Source organism: Labeo rohita, chromosome 14 (assembly GCF_022985175.1).
Source record: "Labeo rohita strain BAU-BD-2019 chromosome 14, IGBB_LRoh.1.0, whole genome shotgun sequence".
Lineage (NCBI taxonomy): Eukaryota > Metazoa > Chordata > Actinopteri > Cypriniformes > Cyprinidae > Labeo > Labeo rohita.
The window spans coordinates 2,933,513-2,958,220 of NC_066882.1; the positions used below are offsets into that span (position 1 = coordinate 2,933,513).

Consider the following 24,708-nt stretch of genomic DNA (forward strand, 5'->3'; position numbering starts at 1 on the left):
ATAAAATCATTATAAGTGGCTTTAGTTGTTGCAAAACTAGCTGAACTAGGAAAGAGTGTAGGCTACATGTGGGTGGGCAATTTTTATAAATGCAAACTCTCAGAAATAATGGCAGGAAACAATAGCCTTATAATCAGCCCATGAATAATTGATGTTCTGTAATGGAAGCCTGTAAACACCCATAGACTCATTCCCACAGAACTCAGATGACTTGATTACTTCAAACTGCAGAGAAAGCACAAATCTGAACGAAAGATCGAAAACAAACAAGGAACCAGTCGAATGAAATATGAAATGAGAAAAGCAATGGATTGCCTTTATTATGAGCCAGTGATCAACTTGGTGTAAAGAGGAAACACTTAAAATTTGATCTTACAAACTGCGCCCTCTGCTGGCCAGATCTGCTCTGTTTCTATCGGATAAGAGGCCAGCAAGGGCCAATTAAAGCTTTTGCAATTGCTCTCCAACTATCACAAACACTCAACCCTACAGCAGCCGAAGGCTCATACTGAGTTTTGTCAGATCATTAACCTAACCTAACAAACCGAGTACAAGAAAAGCACACAGTGCTTCAATTAACTACTGATGTAAAAACTACAGATAATCACAAGCAGGAATCTTTCTTTTAAAGAATCTAAAAAAAAAAAACTTCCATATTTTGCAGACTTACAAAACAGATAAAAAATTCATGCACCCTTAAAAAATTTAAGTGCATGTCCTGAACTTGTGCAGAAGGCAGAGCCAATATTAATGAATAATTTAGCCGTGAGATGTTAACGGGACTTTGGGGTTTAAGGGATGTGTGAAATTGAAATCCCATAGATTCAAAACAGATGTCTGGATTGTTTCATTGCAGGGTAAAGCAGAAGATGATTTATGCGCCGACTAAGGCTGCAGTCACCACCAGAACTCCCATCATCATTAGGCTTGTCTTGTCTTATCCGTCAGTAGATCCACTGCTCATTAATCTGACTGTAGCATATGCCTATTCATGTAGGACGAATCTTATGACTTGGAAGTTTAAAAAAAAAGATAAGAAGTTACCCGATAGGGCTGCTTTTATGGAAAAACTTACATGACCAATGAAATGATAAAGGCAACTCGTGAGCAATTGCTTCTGTTCACCACTAGAGGGCGCCAGTATTACTTTCAAACGAACTCGAACCTTCTAATTACCTTTTTTTACATTATAACTCATTCAGTTATTGATTTCTGTATCGTGTGTCATGTGTATGTAGCTCATTCCACAAGTACAGTAAACTTCGGTTTTCAACCATTACATGCACAAATCCAATTTTGCTGTGGGATATTTTTTATAAACTATTATCTAACCTTCCCCCAGCATGAAAAAGCTAGCTGTTAACACAAATATGTGTCTTTATTCTAAAATGTTGATTTTGTGTTGACTGAATCAAACAATAAATCAAACAAAATCATGTCATAATTGTCTAAATGTCATGACCTTGATATTTTGATTATTTGTTTAACTTATATTCACTAGTAAAACATTCTACAGCCTGACGGAAACACAAGTAAATAATCTCTTAATAGTTTTCCATTCAACAAAAAATAGGCTATAAGTTTATCAGTAACTACAAACCAACATTTTGGCCCCAAACTAACTAGCTTATGGCAACATTTTTAGCCCTGTTCCTCATTCTCAAAAAGTTATTTTTATTATTATTATGTTTAACAAATACTGCACATTTTAATTGTCTATTTAATTATAATGTTTATTTAATCTTTATTGTAAAATAGGCCTTATATATGTTTCAAAATTGTAATAATACAGTTATATATATAAATTAGTTACATTTAATATACTTCAAAATCAAACAAAACTGTATTTTTGCCAATTTTTGCTAACAGGGTTAAATGAAAAATAAAAAATGTATATAAAATAAAATACATTTTCTGAACTTTAAGCACCTTTACTAACAATTTATTGAAAATGCATTTATTTAAACCAACATTTTGGCCTCAAACTAACTAGCTTATAGCAAAATTTAATTAATAATAAAAATTGTTTTTATATAATTATTATTTTTAACAAATATTGCACAAATTGTCCATTTAATTTTAATTTTTATTTAATCTTTATTGTAAATTAGTTCTTTTATATATTTCAGTATCACACAAAACTATATTTTTCTTTTTAAAAAAAGATAATAATAATAATAATAATAATAATGCATTTATTTAAACCAAGATTTTGGCCCCAAACTAACTAGCTTATGGCAAAATTTACAGCCCTCTTCCTAATTCCCAAATCGTTATTTTTATATAATTATTATTTTTAACAAATATTGCACAAATTGTCCATTTAATGATAATGTTTATTTAATCTTTATTGTAAATTAGGCCTTTTATATATTTCAATATCACACAAAACTGTATTTTTGCCAAATGTTTGTTAACAGTGTTAAAAAATAGAAAAAAAAATAAATAAATAAAAATAAATAATAATAATAATGCATTCATTTAAACCAACATTTTGGCCCCAAACTAACTAGCTTATGGCAAAAATTTACAGCCCTGTTCCTCATTCTCATATAGTTATTTTTATATTATCATTAAATTGAACATATGTTGCACAAACGGTCAATTTTATTGCAATATTTAATCTTTATTTTAAATTAGGCCTTTTATATATTTCAATATCACACAAAACTGTATTTTTGCCAAATGTTTGTTAACAGTGTTACAAAATAGAAAAAATAAATAAATAAATAAATAAATAAATAAATAAATAAATAATAATAATAATAATATTTAATCTTTATTGTAAATTAGGCCTTTTATATATTTCAATATCACACAAAACTGTATTTTTGCCAAATGTTTGTTAACAGTGTTACAAAATAGAAAAAAAAAAAAAAAAAAAAATAATAATAATAATAATATTTAATCTTTATTGTAAATTAGGCCTTTTATATATTTCAATATCACACAAAACTGTATTTTTGCCATTTTTGCTAACAGCATTAAAAAAATAGAAATAATAATAATAATAATAATAATAATAATAATAATGCATTTATTTAAACCAACATTTTGGCCCCAAACTAACTAGCTTATGGCAAAATGTACAGCCCTCTTCCTAATTCCCAAATCGTTATTTTTATATAATTATTATTTTTAACAAATATTGCACAAATTGTCCATTTAATTTTAATGTTTATTTAATTTTTATTGTTAATTAGGCCTTTTATATATTTCACTATTACACAAAACTGTATTTTTGCCAAATGTTTGTTAACAGTGTTAAAAAATTGGGGAAAAAAAATAATAAATAAAAAATAATAATAATGCATTAATTTAAACCAACATTTTGGCCCCAAACTAACTAGCTTATGGCAAAACATTTACAGCCCTGTTCCTCATTCTCATATAGTTATTTTTATATTATCATTAAATTGAACATATGTTGCACAAACGGTCAATTTTATTGCAATATTTAATCTTTATTGTAAATTAGGCCTTTTATATATTTCAATATCACACAAAACTGTATTTTTGCCATTTTTGCTAACAGCATTAAAAAATAGACATAATAATAATAATAATAATGCATTTATTTAAACCAACATTTGGCCCCAATCTAACTAGCTCATGGCAAAATTTACAGCCCTGTTCCTCACTCTCAAATAGTTTTTTTTATATTATCATTATATTTAACAAATATTGCACAACTTGTCAATTTAATCTTAATGTTTATTTAAATTAGGCACAAGTTTAAGCACCTTCACTGACAATTTATTGAAAAATGCATTTTGTCTCTCTCTAAGCTGGCGAAAAAATATTCACCGATGAATTATCATTTAGTTAACATAGGTTAACCTGTACAGGTATACAGTTGCAGTGTGATGTGACACGTAGAGTTTTCCGTCATATTCAGTCCATTTCTCCGGCTGAATCTCAGTGACATTGAGCTGTAAGATGACACCTGTCCGCACGCAACCAGTTTAGAGCTGCTCTCTCAGTCACCTGTACACTTTCTCTCGTCTTCTGTTCTTACGTGACAACAGGTACGTGAATATTTAACTGTATTTCAGTACAATGTTCAGTTTGATATCTAACTCGATTTCGCTGCGAACGTGTTTTGTGTAACCAGGTAGACGTGACGTCATCCGCGACTCGTCCGATCTTGATTTCAATGAAAACTTGCTTTTGGTTTCCACGGGATCACGAGAGCACAAATGGTTTTTAAACGTAAGCTTAACTGAGATTATAAATTAAGCTCAACATAAACGCGCGACGTGTTTGTATTTACAAATGTGGCACTGCGTTCACACCTGTTCGCGTATTACAATAGCGTGATGAACAGGTGTTGACGGAAGTACACAGCTCGGGGTATTACAAACAGGTTTGGAGTGAGGAATCATTAGATACCTCATTATATAATATGTATTTCTGACTCAAGTAGTTATAAAACTGTGTGAACTGTGTTTAAGGTGTGCCGGAGGAGGAGTGAATGGAGGATGTGGCTGTTTTGAACCTGTTGGAGTGTTCTTTGTGCATGGAGCCTTTGGATGTGTCTGCCAAGGTCTTGCCGTGCCAGCACACGTTTTGTAAAGCATGCCTTCAGCAGCACGAGGCTTCACACCCTCATCAGATGTGCTGTCCGGAGTGCAGAGCTGCTGTTCCAGGATCAGTGGAGGAGCTTCCTACCAACTCGCTGCTGCTGAGACTCCTAGAGAGCCTGCAGGAACGGGGTCCGCTGGGCACGCCGAGGGACAGATCCGTCAGATATGTCAGCTCTACAGTCCAGGAGGACCTTTTAAGCTGTTACGTTCAAGATCTGTCCAAACCGGAGCAGAACACGCAGGGGGTGAGAAGTAGAACATGTGCTTTTGTTGCATCAGAGCGTGAATAATGTTTTGAAACGCACTGTCTTTCTCTTTTTTTGCAGCTGATGTTCATGTGTTTTGTGACATGCACTTAAGGCTTGTGTCTTTGCTTGCCTGCCTTATCTTTTAGGAGTTATGATGTGATTTAGATTTATGATGATGATATAGAATATGGGTATTTTCTAAACTTTCTCCTGTATGTATCATGTTACACCGCGTTTGATGTTGTGTCACATCAAACAGCGTGTGATGTTTGTTTTGCAATGGAACAATAGGTTTCTGCAGCATAAGCATGATGATAAAAGGTGTATATTTAATTATATCAGTGTGGTTTTAAATAGGAGATCAGTTTGCCAATCCGATCTGCTTAGGAGCCCCATTATGCTCTGTTTAACAATGTCCACTGAAACACACTGGGCCTTAGTTTGGTTTAAGTAGGTCGGTGGACTTGAGTTTCAGTTGGGAAAAAAGCCATTGCATTTGGAGCCACAAACACTAATTCTGTTTAGAAGTTTGGGATGCTTTTGAGCTCTAGGGAAACTTTTCCCACTGGGTTTCTTATTCCTTGCATCTAATTTAGTATACATGCATGGAGAGATAGAGCGCTGTTAGATGTTGTGTTATTTGCCGAAATCAATTGTTAAGTTGTCCTTTTTTTCTATTAATATATATAATACATATATTTTGTTACCTTTTACTTTTCTAACATTAGAACATTTTCTAACATTATAAATATATATATAAATATATATATAGTACAAAATAACAGTGTTTGGGGAAAAAAAATGAATCTTTAAAAAAAAAAAAAGTCCAGATTATATTTAACTCCCAAAGTCTAAAAATAAAAAAGAAATAATATTTTATAAAGAAAATATTTATAAATCTTTTAAGCTATTGAATTTCATTAAGCATGTTTCCCCATAATTATATTAAAAAATATAATGCCTATTTAAGATCTGCGACAATTTTTATGACAGTAAAGAGTTACTGTAAAATCAGGCATGTGATCAGCCAGACAAAAACAACAAAACAGGAATATTTGACCACGCCCCCAAGCCGCACCCCTCCCAAAATGATTATATATATATATATATATATATCACATTAAAACAACTTATATTGTAATAATACATACTATTGTCCTGTAAAAATAAAAAAGCAGCATGTTAGATGTTATTTACAGAAGCCACTTACAGAAATTTGTCTTTTATATTTTTTAATAACAGATATTAAATAATATTTGTTCATCTTTTCCTTTTATAATATAATTTGTCTTTTATAGACAAGAAATGTTTGTCCAAAATGTCCAAAAATAAGAATAAATTACATAGAGTAAATCTCACTCTCAAAAAATGTCCAGATCATATTTAACCTGCAACAATCTAAATATTAACAAAGAAATAATATTTTGTATAAAGAAAATATATTTCTAAATCTGTTAAGCTATTAAGATCTATAAAGCATGTTTTCCCATCATTACTATAATGTTAAAATATTACACATAATATTTATTAAAAAGAGCATAAATTAAAGACAGTACAACAGATATACCATAATGAATTAAACAAGGGGTCATATTTTTTTTAACTACTTTTTATAGTTCACCCAAAACAAATGAATAAAATAAATATTATATTTTGCTTTAAAAAAAATATGATGCCTGGTTAAGATCAAGTCAAGATTCTTCCTACAACTCACAAGAGTTACTGTAAAATCCGGCATGTGATCAGCTAGACAAAAAAGCAGGTACATCTGACCACGCCCCGGACACCTATTATTTAAAAATTATATATTTTATCACATTAAAAGATATTACAAGATCCTGTAAAAATAAAAAGTAGCATTTAATAATAATAATAATAATATATATAACAATATAATAATAATATATACTATAATATATAATATAAAATATAATATATATTATAATATAAAAACAAATGCCTTCTGCTCACCAAGGCTGCACTTATTTGATCAAAATAAAGTAAAAACAGCAACACTGTGGAATATTAAAACAAAAAAGGTTTCTATTTTAATATATTATAAAATGTAATTTTTTCCTGCAATGTAAAGCAGACTTTTCAGCATCATTATTCCAGTCTTCAGTGTCACATGATCCTTCAGAAATCATTCTCATATGCTGATTTGCTGCTCAAGAAAGATTTCTGTTTATCATCAATGTTGAAAACACTTGCGCTGCTTCATATTTTGTGTGCAAATGGTAATACATTTTATTTCTTTGCATTTATCAAATATATTTATTAAAGCATTTATTAAATAGAAATCATTTTAAATGTCTTCACTCTTTAAATGCAGAGATGTTTTACTTTTTAATTTTTAAATTTTTTAATTCTGTAATTCAGCAATAGAAATCTGGCCATACAGTTATATATAACATATAAAGACATACATTTCCATATAGTAAAGTACCAATGCTACCATGGTGCATAATTATATATATACATAATTCAAATGATATTTAATAATTTTTTCTTTGGATGCATTTAATTGTTATAAAACTAATGGCATTTTATTTGTTTCAGGTGCAAGCTCAAGCTGTATATGATTTCCAGGGTAACGCACCTGGGGAGCTCACGATGAAGTCAGGTGACATCATTTACCTGCGCTGGAGAGTAGATGATAACTGGTATTACGGCGAAGGCAAAGACAGCAGCGGTCTGGTTCCCGTGGATGTGGTGCGGGTCATAAGTGAGCAGCCGCAGCCCCTGGCCGTCTGCCGAGCACTTTACGACTTCAATGCTAACAATCTGGATCCGGGGGACAGCAAGGAATGCTTAACCTTCTTCAAGGTTCATCTCTGCACTTTATAGACCTACCTATTTGAGTTCATATTCTTTAATCTATGTACTACCTCAATTCAGCTGGACTGGTACGGTGGCCATAAAAAGTATCTGGCATAGTATTTTTGCAACGGTGAGGGAAGTGTCTAAATACTTTTTGAGGCTATTGCATGCTATACATAAACACGTTTAGTATTACTTGCCTCATTTGTGTGATTCATAATGTGAAACCTGGGAAGCGATGAAAGTGGTCTTCTTTGGGCTGTGTAATGTAGCAGTATTGTTAGTCACACCGCAGGCCTTGAATTATATAACAGTTTTGACTCAGGCACAGCATCCATTAAAGGACATTTTCCTTTTTTTCTTTTCCTGAGAGCAGATGGTCCAAATGGGTCTGGAGCCGAGTTAAGGGTGTAATGGGCCCGCAGCATAGAGCGATTCAAGCCGAGTAAACGTCTTCAGGGACGTCCTGCACCCACAGCTGCCTAACACATGCCTATCTCTCTCTCTTCCCCTCTGCAGGGAGACAGCATTACTCTTATTAAACAAGTGAATGAAAATTGGGTTGAAGGTAAACTTGGGGACAAAGTTGGGATCTTTCCTTTGCAGCTCACAGAGGTAAGACAACAGGCTTTTATTATTGTACCTCCCAAAGAAATGTCCAGATCACGTTTAACCCCAATAATCATAAAATACACTACCAGTCAAAAGCTTTTGAACAGTAAGTTTTTAAATGTTTTTTCTTCTGCTCACCAAGCCTGCATTTAAGTGCAGCAAAAACAGTAAAATCTTGAAATATTTTTTATTATTTAAAATAACTGTTTTTGATTTGAGTATATTTTAAAATGTAATTTATTCCTCTGATCAAATCTGAATTTTCAGCATCATTACTCCAGTCTTCAGTGTCACATGATCCTTCAGAAATCATTCTCATATGCTGATTTGCGGTTTAAGAAACATTTATTATTATTACCAATATTTAAAACAGTTTAGTACATTTTTTCAGGATTCTTTGATGACTACAAAGATCCAAAAATCAGCATTTATCTGAAATAAAAAAAACTTTTGTAACACATACACTATACCACTCAAAAGCTTGGAGTCAGTAAGAAATGATAGAAATTAATACTTTTATTTAGCAAAGATGCATTAAATTGATTAAAAGTGATCATATAGGCATTTATAATGTTACTAAATATTTCTATTTAAGGTAGATGCTGTTTTTTGTATGAAAAAACAATAATAATAAATGTTTTCTGAGCAGCAAATCAGAATATTAGAATGATTTCTCAAGAGTCATGTGACTGGAGTAATGATGCTAAAAATTCAGTGTTGATACCACAGGAATAAATTATATTTTAAAATGTATTCAAATAGAAAGCAGTCATTTTAAATAGTAAAAATATTTCAAGATTTGACTGTTTTTGCTGTACTTTGGATCAAAAAAACAGAAGAAACTTCTTGGTGAGCAGAAGAAACTTAAAAAAATCTTACTTTTGACTGGTAGTGTAATAAAACAAGAAATAATATTTTAAAAAATACATTGTTTTTATTTCAATTATAATTTTTAAATGAGCATAAAAGAAAGACAGTACAACTATAATGCATGCTTTAAAGACTACATTCAAATCAGTTTAACAATTTAAACCAAGGAGCCTTTTTAGTTGTTTTTAAATGTTTAATTCATTTCTAATATTTTTTTATTTTAGTTTTAGTTATTTTAGTACATCGTTAATATGTAAATAAAAATGAGAAATGTTGCCTTGAAAACTAGCTGAAATAAATAAAGTTGTTTTGTATTTGACCTCAAGTAATTATTTTTTTTTTTATCTATTTATTTCATTTTTTATGGTTTTAGTTAACCCTAATGATACATACTTTGTTGTGATGTTTACATTACACTGAAAACCATTAAAATAATCATTATTGATGTGCATTACACTGAAAACCATTAAAATAATCATTATTGATGTGCATAGATGTACTTGTTTTTAAATGTTTAATTCATTTTTAATATTTTTTATTTTAGTTTTAGTTATTTTAGTACATGAAGTTAATATGAAAATAAAAATGAGAAATGTTGCCTTGAAAACTAGCTGAAATAAATAAAGTTGTTTGTATTTGACCTCAAGTAATTCATTTTTTTTAATATATTTATTTCATTTTTTTTAATGGTTTTAGTTAACCCTAATGATCCTGATTTACATACTTTGTTGTGATGCTTAGATTACACTGAAAACCAATAAAATAATCATTATTGATGTTGCATAGTTGTACATTTTGAGCTTACAAATATATTTTAATGCAGGGATAATGAAGCATGTTACTAAACATTTTTTTTAAAGTTACACAACCACTCGGAGATAAAAAAAAAGGCATAGACATTTTTATATATATATATATATATATATATATATATATATATATATATATATATATATATATATATATATATATATAAAATGTACTCAGAAAAATATTCAGTCTCAGATTAAATGTAAATGTGGACTTTGGAACTTTTACTTTTTAACTTTACCTTAGGCTGAAATGAACTCAATGTTGTATTTTTGCTTATTGCATATTTTCTTTAAGAAAAACTTAAGATCAAACATTAATTGGCAAAACACTTGCAGTGCCGCCACAGATATAAGACTCCTGATTTACGCAATTACAGTAATGGGAATATTATTAGCACACTGAGAATGGAGAGTATTTGCTTAATTGTCATGAAAATAATGTCACAGAAAAAAAAAATAATGATCCTAAAAATAGGCTTCTTTGTGCTAAATATCATTCTTTTGGTTTTGGAATGAATTATAACCCAGACGTCTTTGACTATTTTGCACTTTCTAATTCTTTATTCTATAATAATCCAAAATCACTCATCATTTACAGTGTGACGTAAAATCTTCGCCATTGCTGGCCAGTCTTTTCAACATCCCCTAATCATTTCTCTGTTTAATGTCACGATTAAATTCCTAACAATAGGCCCTCGTCTCTCAGCGCCGGCAGTGGCGATAGCTACTTACGGAGTGTGATAACAGGGTTAGTGAGCATGCTATCTATGATGCTGCATTCCTGTGACTGACATGTGCGTTCTTACGCCACTGCTGCTCCAGTGAACTTCATGTGCCACCGGATAATTAAGCTCCAGATAAGAATGCTTTTCATTATTATATCAGAGGTTAGTCAGATAAAACAGCCAGCCTCACTCTCGACGCCGGTCGGGCATCTTGGCGGTGAGCAGCCAGGCGTGAAGGCACAGTAATGCTTTCTTTTACTTTGGTGGCAGAGCAGCACATCATGGGAACAGAGAGGGGGAGCGTCACTCCTCCTGCCCACATGTGCTGCACCAGTCCATCTTAACGGCACGCTCCTCAGATCAGCCGCTCCAGCTGCCACTTACGCAGGAAGTTTAGAGCAAGCAGGTGGGACTAACAACACTTTAAACTCAGACGCAGCAGGTAGAGCGGCTTACGCAACCCAGCATGACTTTATTGTGCATCTCGGCTTCTTTTTAAACCGCTCTGTGTGTTCCCGTCACAGCCAAATCCGGCGGCGTACGAGCTTCTGGAAAAACGCAAAAGGAGGGACTCGGTGGAATCGCACCCACGGAGCGGCGGCGGGGTCAACGCCGATGCTTGCGTCCCCAGGCGGATCGCTGGAGCGTCTCACAAGTCGGCCAGGCCTCCAAATGTCAGTCTCCTGAACAGCCTGAACCATCCTCCCCTCAGCCAGAGCCAGCAGCCGCCTCACATCAGCTCCAGCGCGCAGCCGTCCTCCGGCAAGACGCCACAACTCGCCACATTTAACAAGCCACGTCTGAGGAGCTCTCGCAGAAACTTGCCTAAGGTGAGCAGTCCCTATGCGACCGTGTTTGTGTTTGTGTGGGAATGATGATCGGATGTTTATTTGCTACGTGTGATTAGTGCATGCAATGCCGAGATGCAGAAAAGCATGCATTTTTTTTATTCAGTGCTACTCTAAATGATAAACGGTGAGTTTAACATCCTATTCAGATAACGAGAGAGGTGATGAGTCAGAGATGTGTTTGTTTCTGTTGTCTGTGATCTGTCTTGCATAGATAAGAAATGTTATTATAATATCTTAATGTGGTGATGCTTGATTTTATTAGAAATCTAAAACGAGCTGTTCCTTTATGCATTTTCTGTACTTTGCCCTCAAAAAAACAGGTGCTTTTCTCTCCTCTGTCAGTATAAGATGTTTTCCTGAGAGGAAGCCAGCGTGTTTGAGAGCTAAAAATGCGCCGTTCTCTGTTGCCGCTTTACAAGCTCATGACTCATATAGGGTTACGTAACACTTTCCTCTTATCTGGTTGAAAGACTCATTCCTCTCCACTGAGCAGTGACTCTCTCTCTGTCCTCCTGCCATCAGCTGTGTCATTAATAGAAGGCGAGGAGAACATCACATCACGGAGAGACGAGTCACTCATATTGCGACCTGCCCGGGGGCCAGTTAACACTGGATTTTTTGCATTATATGTGATTTTTTTCCTCAGATTGTGCAACATTCTGAAGTCATAGGAAACATGCCCACTGTTTTTCAGATGGGAAAGAAAATATAAATTGCAGCTAAAAATAAAAATTGCGTCATTATTTACTCATCGCCGGCGCAGATCATCATAAGCGCCTTACTTCAGTGGAACACAAAAAAAGTTACTGCAGAATCTGCGTGTTTTTGTGCTGGTACTTAATATAAATATGACATTAAAACAGCCAGTAGGTGGCAGCAAGTCCCTGTCTGGATGAGTGATTCGCTGAATCATTCATTCAAACGATTCATTCAAAATGGCTAATTCATTTAGAAAGGAAGCAAGTGTGTTTAAAAATGGATCATTGAATCACTGACTCAACTGATTCACTCAAGAACAAAAATGCTGCAGTGTTGCTCTGAGATGCACAAATGTTCTACTCCAGCTCTGATTGAAACTATTTGTGTTGGCAAAACAGAAAAAAACAATATTGTGTCTGAAATCTAACTCAAGCAAAAAAGCAATATAACTTAATATGAAATTATAAAACTAATATCACATTTGTGATCGCGCACAGACGCTAATATTTAGGAAAACGGCTGTTGCTTGTGTGATATTACTTAACTGTATAAATATAAAAAATAAAAGCCCATACAGGGATATTTTTGCTTTGATAACTAGAATTGTAGTGTTATTTTAAATGCATTCTAATATCCTTCATCACGCAGTGAATTCTTTTGGACTCACTTTGCAAAAAGCAAACAAAAACATGCATGTTTTCATGACAAAATGGTAAAATCAATACAAAAAAGGTGGATAAACAAATTAATAATAATAAATTAATAACTTAATAAAAAATAATAAATTAATTAACATTCAAAGAGAGATTAAGAACAGACAGACCACATATCAGAAATTAGATAAATGTTCGTATCGGAAAATAAAATAATAAGATCACAAATTAAATAAAGATATAAAAAAAAGTTTTTTCATTAACAGTTTACTAAACATGTCCTTTAGAGAACGTTCTGAATGAAACCAATGTTTGATGACATTAAAAGAATCTTTCACCCAAAGATGAACACTGTTTAGGTGACTAATAAGTGTTAGTACAGATACCTTTGCACATATGAGTCTGTGGATTGAATCGACGGCCGTCAACCTTTCAGCCAGGTAGAGCTAAGCCAATGAACAGACAGCACTATATCTGACAAACACAAGATCACTGATTTATGAGTACTGGAACACAACAGACTAGAGAACTGAATCATTCTGAACGATATGTTTTGTGTTTATCTGTTTCTCCCATTTACTTTGTTTACACTAACTAATATAATCAGATACAACAGTAATTTTTCTAATATATATTACATATACTGACAAATTTAACATTCACAGAATGTTACACACGGAACTTCATAGCGGGATCGCGAATCATTTGATTTAGAACGAACCTTCATAGCGGGTTTAAAACGGGACCTTATAATAAATAGTCTAATTTTACAACTGAGACAGAAGATACAGTAGTAACATAATATATATATCTTAATATTTTTGAAGTTGTAAATTTAGGTCTACGTTTTACAATAATAATTATAAAAACGCTTTCAGTCTTTCTACTCCAGATTTCACGTTTAATTCAGTGTGCCATTTTGTTGCAATTATTTATGAAATTTACTAGCAATTTCTGATTGAAAATAGTTTCAAAGTAAATCCTAGACCAGTATTTCAGTGCAATATGATGTGGGACCGAACTGACTTTCTTAAAATACATGCTCTATTGTACTTATCTGGTACCTTTAAGATACAATTAGACTGCAGTACTTATATTACTGCCTCGCTAAGATGAATCACCTATGCTGTATTTCTCATTTGTAAGTCGCTTTGAATAAAATGTGTTAATGTGTAACTCTCTAGGCCTTCGTTGTCTTCAGTGGCAGCGCTGATGTAACAAAGCTGTAATCACCTGCTCTCCCTGAGATAATTATGGGACATACTGTAGGTGTAAGTGATTAAGAGAGGCGTGGAAATTGTCAAAGTTACAGAATTCACAGATCGCTCTTGTTTCATCATGCTTTTGTAATGCACTAATATTAGACTGGATCTCAGTTTAAGAGAAAGATTCATCATGACTCAACTGCCCAGACTCTCCTCCAAGACCCCATGGTCTTAATATTAGTCATTTGTTATCAGTGCTTTGGAAGAGTCTTAATCTGAGATGCTCTGTCTGAGTCAGCTCTTTATCTGATGTCAGAGATGTTTCATTTGCTATTATGCAACAGAAATACACAAAATGAATACTGAATAAACCTTGAAACTTTTACAATGGCATTAATATGCCAATCCATTAGCAGTCAGCCAAGATTCAGTGTATTCAGAAAGTTTTTTTCAGTCTGTTTTTTGTAATTTAGTTATCATAAAGTTATTAAAAACCGCTTAGCATTTGCACATGTTGAGTGATATGTTATCAGAAGGCTGCATAAGCATGAATGTTTGAGTTCAGCAAATCTGTTCTACACTAGTATTGAAGTGTCTACGCAAAGATAAGTAAATTACCAGTTACTTTCTGACTGTTACAGAGAGACAGAACAATGAACGGTGAAAGTCCGCCAGCCATCACCATGGCACTGATTAACCCTCAGGCGTCCCCCCTGCCGTCAGAGAGCAAGATGTCTGCCACCCAGCAGCTCTCAATTAGTGTGTAAGTGTTTGTGAGATCACATTATATATATATTGTAAATGTGTTCAGTTACTGTGAGTGAATAAATAATGGCAGTATTTTCATTTTTGAACAATTTCTTTAACCTGATGATATGTTCAGGTGTGCGGCGCTGTATTCTTACACGCCTCATCGCTCTGAGGAGCTGGAACTGAGGAAGGGTGAGATGGTGGGGGTTTATGGGAAATTCAAGGAGGGCTGGCTGCGTGGACTGTCTCTCCGAACAGGCAAAGTAGGAATCCTGCCAGCCAACTATGTTACACCTGTGCTCAGGTAAGCAGAAGTACAGTCCATAGTACGTTTGGGCTACACACAGTAACACCAACACATTCTTCCTCTCCTTACTAGTGGTGTGCGATACTGACAAAAAGATAATGACGATTAAACAATGTTTTGCTGAGTGTGTTCTGATTTAGGCCTGTCATGGATAAATAATCTTGACACTAATACCACCAGTAGGTGGCAGCAAGTCTCTGTCTTAATGAGCGATTCATTGAATCATTCATTCAAACGATTTGTTCAAAATGGCTGATTAATTCAGAAACAACGCAAGTGGCTGTCTTTATAAATGAATCACTGAATCACTGACTCAACTGATTCGGTAAAAACAGATTTATTTAGAAATTAAATGCCACAGCATTGCTCTGAGACATTTAAATGTTCTGCTTCGGCTTTGACTGGAACTATTGGAACTATCACTGCTGAAACAGAAAAAACTGAAAATATTGCGTCTAAAATGGTTAAAAATGGAATCATTCATTCAAATGATTTAGAAATGATGCAAGTGGCTGTCTTTACAAATGAATCAATGAATCACTGACTCAAATGATTTGTTAAAAACAGATTTATTTAGAAACTAAAAAAACAGACAATATTGTGTCTAAATGGTAAAAAATTGAATCATTAATTCAAACGATTCGTTCAAAACAGGAGATTCATTTAGAAACAACACAAGTGGCTGTCTTTACAAATGAATCACTGACTCAGATGATTTGTTAAAATAATAATTTATTTAGGAATGAAAAACACCACAGCATTGCTCTGAGACACAAATGTTTTGCTCCAGCTTTGATTGGAACTACTTTTATTGCCAAAACAGAAAAAAAACAGACAATATTGTGTCTAAAATGATTAAAGATGGAATCATTCATTCAAATGATTTGCTCAAAACAGACAATTTATTTAGAAATGATGCAAGTGGCTGTCTTTACGAATTAATTATTGAATCACTGACTCAAATGATTCGTTAAAAACAGATTTATTTAGGAATTAAATGCAACAGCATTGTTCTAAAACATTTAAATGTTCTGCTCTGGCTTTGATTGGAATTATTTTCGTTGCCAAAAAACAAAAAAAAACTGACAATATTGTGTCTAAAGTGATTAAAAATGGAATCATTCATTCAAACGATTCATTCAAAACAGGCAATTGATTTAGAAACGATGCAAGTGGCTGTCTTTACAACAAATCACTGACTCAAATGATTCGTTAAAAATATTTTTTTTAGGAATGAAACAACAAAATATTGCTCTGAGACACACAAATGTTCTGCTCCAGCTTTGATTGGAATTACTTTCACTGCCAAAAAAGAAAAAAAAACAGACAATATTATGTCTAAAATGATTAAAAATGGAATCATTCATTCAAACGATTCATTCAAAACAGACGATTCATTTAGAAATGAAGCAAGTGACTGTCTTTACGAATTAATCATTGAATCATTTACTCAAATGATTAATTCAAAAACAGATTAATTCAGGAAGGAAATGCTGCAGTGTTGCTTTGAGATGCACAAATTGTTCTGCTCCGGCTTTGATGAAACAATTTTTGTTCGTAAAACAGAAAAAACAGATAATATTGTGTCTAAAATGTCACTCACTTAATATTAACTTCTTGTTTGTTGAACTGTTTTGATTTTGCAGTCTATAGTACTCCAAATGTTTTTCCCGGTCTGACATATTAGTGCAGCCCAAAACCTGATAACAATTGATCATTTTCAGCAGCAATAATCAGCAAAATATACAAGTTTTGTTCGGTTCAGTGACAGCGTTTACATTCATTGCCGCCAATAAGGCTGATCGATGACATGTTGTGAAAACACTCTATTTGCGGCTGTTGATTGTGTGATATTAGTCTACTTAACTATATAAACATGAAAACAAAACCAGTGAATGCTTTTGGAATCTCAAGACCTGTTTTCTTTGTTTCTTGCAAAGTAAGTGACATACTCCTAATGTCAGTCCATATATCGTTAAAACAACAATTATAGTATATTATATTATTATAAATATTGCACACTCCTATGCTCTACATTAGATAATATCTTAAACACACTATTAAAGATAATAATATAGACTCTTCAGATCAGTTTATTTTTGCATGGGTTATATAAAATCACAGTATGTGCTAGAAATGTAACATTTTCGTAGACCTTATTAGTTCTAATTAGAACTATTGTTGTTTTGCAAGCACAAACAATATTATCTTGTTAAGCAAGGTTACAGTAATATCCTGACTTTCCCACAGAACATCTGCAAGGTTTCTTGAACAAACCAGACCTGCCATTCCTAATACAAGCACAGTATCGGCAAAGCGCCACACCCTGCACAAGCCGCAGGCTGTTGTCCTGGCTCTAGACAGAGTAAACGGTGACACCCCTTCAGCTACAATGGCTGTGATGTCTTCTGCCGGTCCTGGGAGAGCAACACAGCTGGGTGGAAAGCAGGGATGGAGCTCAGTGAGACGCACCCTCCATGCCACACACAGGGGTGAGAGCCAACGAGCCCTGACACGTAGTGACAGATTAAGTCAACTTTCAGCTGCTGCAACTGTCCTAAACAGAAAAAAACTATTCAAACGTGTGTTTTATTTATACTTTTTGCCAATTTAAGCCAAAATACACATTCGGTTTTAAAAGAAGTGTCCTATGTTTACCAAGGCTGCATTTACAGTTACAGTCAAAAGTTTACATAAACCTTGCAGAATCTGCAAAATGTTCATTATTTTGCCAAAATAAGAGATCATACAAGATCATACAAAATGCATGTTATTGTTAATTTAGTACTGACCTGAATGAGGTATTTCACATAAAAGACATTTACATAGTCCACAAGAGAAAATAACAGTTGAATTTATAAAAACAACCCCATTCAAAAGTTTACATACACTTGATTCTTAACACTGTGTTGTTACCTGAATGATCCACAGCTGTGTTTTTTGTTTAGTGATAGTTGTTAATAAGTCCGTTGTTTGTCCTAAGTAGTTAAACTCTTCAGAAAATTCCCACAAATTCTTTGGTTTTTCAGCGTTTTTGTGTGTTTGAATCCTTTCCAACAATGACTGTATGATTTTGAGATCCATCTTTTCACACTGAGGACAACTGAGGGACTATTACAGAAGGTTCAAACACTCACTGATGCTCCAGAAATTATGCATAAAGAGCAGGGGGTGAAAACGTTTTGAATTCGAAGATCAGGGTAAATGTAACTTCTTTTGTCTTCTTGGAAAGTATCTTTTGTAGCTTCTGAAGGGCAGTGCTAAAGAAAAATATGATATTTAAGCAAAATAAGAAAAATGCATACATCTTCATTCTGTTCAAAAGTTTTCACCCCCAGCTCTTAATGCATAGTTTTTCCTTCTGGAGCATCAGTGAGCGTTTGAACCTTCTGTAATAGTTGCATATGAGTCCCTCAGTTGTCCTCAGTGTGAAAAGATGGATCTCAAAACAATACAGCCATCATTGGAAAGGGTTCAAATACACAAAAATGCTGAAAAATCAAAGAATTTGTGGGACCTGAAGGATTTTTCTAAAGAAAAGCAGGCAGTTTAACTGTTCAGGACAAACAGGCTCATTTTTTTAAACTATTATTTTCTTTTGTGGATTTGTTTTGTTATATGTAAACATGTTTTATGTGAAATGTCTTTTTCAGATCAGTACTAAATAAACAACATGCATTTTGTATGATCCCTCTTATTTTGGTAAAATGATTTATATTCTGCAGATTCTACAAGGTGTATGTAAACATTTGATTGTATTTGACTGTATCAACTGTATTTGACGAAAAATGCAGTAATATTGTGAAATATTATTACAATTTAAAATAACTGCTTTCTACTTGAATATATTTTAAAATGCAAGATATTCCTGTGATGCAAAGCTGAATTTTCAGCATCATTACTCCAGTCTTCATTGTCACATGATCCTTCAGAAATCGTTCTAATATTCTGTTTTGCAGCTTAAGAAACATTTCAGAATTATTATCAATGTTGAAAACAAACATGGTGATTTTCTCTCTTTATATAATTCGGTCTGATGTGCTGATAGATTTCTTCTCTGTCTTTTGTTTAGGGTTGCCTAATCACGGAAACTACAACTCAAATTCCATCGTAAACCTTCAGCCTCCGCCTCAGGACTTGGGGCAAATCTACACTTTCGGTCGCTCACCAGTTCTTCCCAAAAAGAGAAACGGTTTGTTTTCAAACCCCATCAAGGCTCAGCATTGGGCATATGAGACAACAGCGCCCTCTGCTGGTGGATATCAAACCATCAGCAGGGATCCTGTCCAGAAAGAGGCCGCCGTGGCGCCTCAGTCCATTCTGGTCAAACCAGACTCTCATAAGCACAATACAGAGAAGGTAAGAATGCAAGCATTTTAGGTCTAAGAGTTGTGATGATCTAGGATTTAATGGGATTTTTCACCTTCAAATGCTCGCAAGTGTTCAAAATGTATTTTTGTTGATATCGTTCTTTTAGCCAGTAAAGTCAGTGCGGTTCCTGACTCAAGATGCTCCTCAGACACCAAAAATGACATCTCCGGGACAAGTCTCTGGTTCCCAACCTGGTCTTTTGACTCTGGAACACTGGAATCCTTCAGCCATCTTGGGTCGGGATGGAAGTACATTAGTTCTTAAAGACACAAAAACACCTAGAAAGAGCACAGGCCTGGATCAATCAATGGACTGCCTCTCGCTAAATATGAAGCCAGTGTTGATCAACAACCAGCCCGGCTCTAACAGGTGAATGGGTTTTCTTGAGCGTGTCTTTAAAAGGAAGTCTTGAGTTATCTGATCAAATTGTGTAGAAAATTACCTAGAAATGAGCAGCAGATATAGTATTTTAGTGAGATTTATTAAGATAATTTACCGAAACTTGTTTTAACAGAAAAACATTTCCTGTCAGAATCTGAAGAAGCATGTAGATATCTTGTATCGCACATCCTGGCGTTTTGCTTTTAGTGCACTCTGACCGGCTAATTTTGCGTTTTTCAGATATAGGGTCATGAAAAGTTTCACCGCTAAAACGGATGCAGAGCTCACGCTGACGGAAGGAGAAATAGTCGTCGTTCAGAGGCCTCGAGCAGACGGAAGGCTTTTCGTGACCCAGGAGATCAGTGGAAAAACGGGCCTTTTCAACAGCAGCGTTCTGGAAATCCTAGACAAAGTCCTTTGAGTGCCACATGTTCTTGTTCCAGTGCTGTGTTCATAGTCACACCGTTTTAGCCTGTTGTGTCATAAACCTTAATTAAAAGCAATATCCTATGTACTTACGACAAATCATGTCATGCTTAAGGCACACCCACCTGGCACAAAAACTACTTTTTCCTTCATCATTAGTCAGTTCTGACAGATAAACGTGCCTTTTTGTATGCTGAATCACTGTTTGCACTTTTAGATGGGGTGACAGGTGGGGACGTTTGTTCATTCTAGGAAACTAATGAGTATCTATGACTGTTGGATAAAGGGAGGTCTAATGATGACTTACTAAAGATTGTCTTTTTCACGCACAAAATCCTGTTGTCCCAGTACAGTAGTGGTGGACTTGTTTTGTTGTATAAAACATCATAGCATCTATATCCTGATGATGGAATTCTTCAACGTTCCTGTTCTCAGTCCCTTTTTTGGGGGGAATTTTGGGAAAATTGTTAAACTAATAATAATAAACATGAAGAGTTCAGAATTTTTTGGCTTTTACTGAATTTAATTTGGTAGGACTGATGTTTACATTGAAATTAAGAACATTTGCACATACAACAGCAGCCACGTAATTGTTTGCCATATCTGAGAATACAGACTGGATTACGTAACCAAAACTCAAGTAGATTATGTCACATTTTGAAATACTTGAAATCAGACTATCAGAAATCCGTATTTTAATTTTACATTTTTATGATTTAATTACTTGTTAGCCTTTTGTTAAACTTACAAACCCCCTGCAGTTCTTTTGCAAACCTCAGTTTGTAAACCTTGATATTATATAATGTTTAATGCACTTCAAGTTAATTACACTGCCCTCCAAAAGTTTGGAAACACCCCTGGCAAAGTGTGGTTTTGGACAATATCAGCATAAATCCTTATCATTTTTTTGGTGCAAATACATTAAAGTAACTTGACATTATCATTGAAGACCAGCAATAATAATTTTCTTTTTGATTACATAATAATGGCAGTATATACATGTCAAAGTCAGACATGCCCCTTTGCCAGATGTGATGCCTGGTTACTGGTTTAAACTTGGCCCAGGTTTTTAAAAGATTTTTGGGTCAGCACACCTTAATAGCTTCAACAACTGATTGCCAATTAAGTTTAGAATACAATGAATTTAGGCCCAGATTATGCAGAGCTGTAATAGCTGCTAATGGTGGATAGTTTAATGAATTGAAAATTTAAGTTTTTTCTATGTATAAACTGTTTATAATAATAATAATAACTTTATTTTTATATAGCGCCTTTAAAGCATATATATATATATATATATATATTATATATTATATATATAAATATATATATAATAAATATAAAATATATTTTTTATTCCAAAACTCCACTTTTCTAGGGTGTTTCCAAACTTTTGGAGGGCAGTGTACAATGAAAGGAATCTGTTTTCTCACTCTTTGTATTTTTATTATGGTTATGGTACAAGATTATCCCGTTTAAATAAATGTGATAAACGAGTTAGGTCAAAAGTAATCAAAAAGTAATCTGATTGTATTACCTAAAATGTGTAATGTAATGGATTACGTGGCGTGCCGTGGCGCCTCAGTCCATTCTGGTCAAACCAGACTCTCATAAGCACAATACAGAGAAGGTAAGAATGCAAGCATTTTAGGTCTAAGAGTTGTGATGATCTAGGATTTAATGGGATTTTTCACCTTCAAATGCTCGCAAGTGTTCAAAATGTATTTTTGTTGATATCGTTCTTTTAGCCAGTAAAGTCAGTGCGGTTCCTGACTCAAGATGCTCCTCAGACACCAAAAATGACATCTCCGGGACAAGTCTCTGGTTCCCAACCTGGTCTTTTGACTCTGGAACACTGGAATCCTTCAGCCATCTTGGGTCGGGATGGAAGTACATTAGTTCTTAAAGACACAAAAACACCTAGAAAGAGCACAGGCCTGGATCAATCAATGGACTGCCTCTCGCTAAATATGAAGCCAGTGTTGATCAACAACCAGCCCGGCTCTAACAGGTGAATGGGTTTTCTTGAGCGTGTCTTTAAAAGGAAGTCTTGAGTTATCTGATCAAATTGTGTAGAAAATTACCTAGAAATGAGCAGCAGATATAGTATTTTAGTGAGATTTATTAAGATAATTTACCGAAACTTGTTTTAACAGAAAAACATTTCCTGTCAGAATCTGAAGAAGCATGTAGATATCTTGTATCGCACATCCTGGCGTTTTGCTTTTAGTGCACTCTGACCGGCTAATTTTGCGTTTTTCAGATATAGGGTCATGAAAAGTTTCACCGCTAAAACGGATGCAGAGCTCACGCTGACGGAAGGAGAAATAGTCGTCGTTCAGAGGCCTCGAGCAGACGGAAGGCTTTTCGTGACCCAGGAGATCAGTGGAAAAACGGGCCTTTTCAACAGCAGCGTTCTGGAAATCCTAGACAAAGTCCTTTGAGTGCCACATGTTCTTGTTCCAGTGCTGTGTTCATAGTCACACCGTTTTAGCCTGTTGTGTCATAAACCTTAATTAAAAGCAATATCCTATGTACTTACGACAAATCATGTCATGCTTAAGGCACACCCACCTGGCACAAAAACTACTTTTTCCTTCATCATTAGTCAGTTCTGACAGATAAACGTGCCTTTTTGTATGCTGAATCACTGTTTGCACTTTTAGATGGGGTGACAGGTGGGGACGTTTGTTCATTCTAGGAAACTAATGAGTATCTATGACTGTTGGATAAAGGGAGGTCTAATGATGACTTACTAAAGATTGTCTTTTTCACGCACAAAATCCTGTTGTCCCAGTACAGTAGTGGTGGACTTGTTTTGTTGTATAAAACATCATAGCATCTATATCCTGATGATGGAATTCTTCAACGTTCCTGTTCTCAGTCCCTTTTTTGGGGGGAATTTTGGGAAAATTGTTAAACTAATAATAATAAACATGAAGAGTTCAGAATTTTTTGGCTTTTACTGAATTTAATTTGGTAGGACTGATGTTTACATTGAAATTAAGAACATTTGCACATACAACAGCAGCCACGTAATTGTTTGCCATATCTGAGAATACAGACTGGATTACGTAACCAAAACTCAAGTAGATTATGTCACATTTTGAAATACTTGAAATCAGACTATCAGAAATCAGAATTACTTTTTTTGTTGATCTCATGATTACAAATTAGTCACACAAGTCTGTCTTTGAAAGACTTTTGTTTTTCAACCACATTAAAGCACACAAATTCACATTTACATGTAATGCAGGGATTCTCAAACTTTATTTTTTTTTCACCTAATATATTTACTTGGAGTACCCCCTGATATTCTAAAATAACAATTTCGTTAATGAGCCCCAGTATAAGAAACATTAATGCAGTTAATTACAATGAATTGTCTTTGTATTTTTACATCAACATGTTTCGAGCAACTGATAACATGTAATCTGGATCATGTAATCAGATTCCAAAATTAAGTACTTGTAATTAGATTAAACTGCATTTTAAAATACTTGTAATCAGACTACATTTACTTTTTTATGGATTACATGATATTATTTACACAATATCAATAAATTATTCATCATTTATTGATTCTCCCTAATTCCTTATCTTTTAGAAAATAGCCTACTGCTTATATACACTCAGAAAGTCTACAAGTTGTGTGGACATGTGTCATCTGATCCTCTTTCACCTAATATGTTTACTTTATGTACTCCTGAGATTTTAAAATAAATATTTTAATAATTAAGTATCACGTTTGCATGTTCATGTTTCTTTGATGTTGGTTAATGGTCACATGACATGCAGATTAACAAATAAACTATTTCATTATTTAATGTTTTTTTTTATTTTGATTAATTTTAATATAATTTATTTTCATTTTTAGGATTTAATTTATTATTAGCTTTTTATTAAACTCAGAAATTATTAAGGAATTATCTACCCAGCACTTGCTCTTAAACACTGATATCCATAGACAGAGCTGGAGATTACTTACAAATTGTGATCCATTACTGATTCCAAATGACATGACAAAAATTGTAGTCAGTAACGTAATCCATTACATTACACATTTTAGGTAATACAATCAGATTACTTTTTGATTACTTTTGACCTAACTCGTTTATCACATTTATTTAAACGGGATAATCTTGTACCATAACCATAATAAAAATACAAAGAGTGAGAAAACAGATTCCTTTCATTGTACACTGCCCTCCAAAAGTTTGGAAACACCCTAGAAAAGTGGAGTTTTGGAATAAAAAATATATTTTATATTTATTATATATATATTTATATATATAATATATAATATATATATATATATATATATGCTTTAAAGGCGCTATATAAAAATAAAGTTATTATTATTATTATAAACAGTTTATACATAGAAAAAAC

The 24,708-nt window shown here is 33.8% G+C and overlaps 1 protein-coding gene across 5 annotated transcripts; it reads left to right on the forward strand.

Moving 5' to 3' along the window:
* Nucleotides 1-3,902: 3,902 nt before the first annotated feature.
* Nucleotides 3,903-23,882, forward strand: sh3rf2 (SH3 domain containing ring finger 2). 5 transcript variants are annotated; one of them, XM_051127935.1, is made up of 12 exons: nucleotides 3,921-4,028; nucleotides 4,115-4,212; nucleotides 4,455-4,831; nucleotides 7,394-7,660; nucleotides 8,174-8,269; nucleotides 11,198-11,503; nucleotides 14,723-14,844; nucleotides 14,965-15,135; nucleotides 17,389-17,630; nucleotides 19,211-19,497; nucleotides 19,616-19,878; nucleotides 20,131-20,976. In XM_051127935.1, the coding sequence occupies exons 3-12, from the start codon at nucleotides 4,475-4,477 to the stop codon at nucleotides 20,309-20,311; spliced, it is 2,292 nt and encodes a 763-aa protein (XP_050983892.1). In that variant the 5' UTR covers nucleotides 3,921-4,028; nucleotides 4,115-4,212; nucleotides 4,455-4,474; the 3' UTR covers nucleotides 20,312-20,976. The 5 variants fall into 5 exon arrangements, with proteins under 5 accessions (XP_050983891.1, XP_050983890.1, XP_050983889.1 ...); XM_051127934.1 differs by lacking the exons at nucleotides 4,115-4,212; nucleotides 20,131-20,976 and adding an exon at nucleotides 22,580-23,882 and having other exon boundaries at nucleotides 3,903-4,028; XM_051127933.1 differs by lacking the exons at nucleotides 4,115-4,212; nucleotides 19,616-19,878; nucleotides 20,131-20,976 and adding exons at nucleotides 22,065-22,327; nucleotides 22,580-23,882 and having other exon boundaries at nucleotides 3,903-4,028.
* The last annotated feature ends 826 nt before the right edge of the window (nucleotides 23,883-24,708 follow it).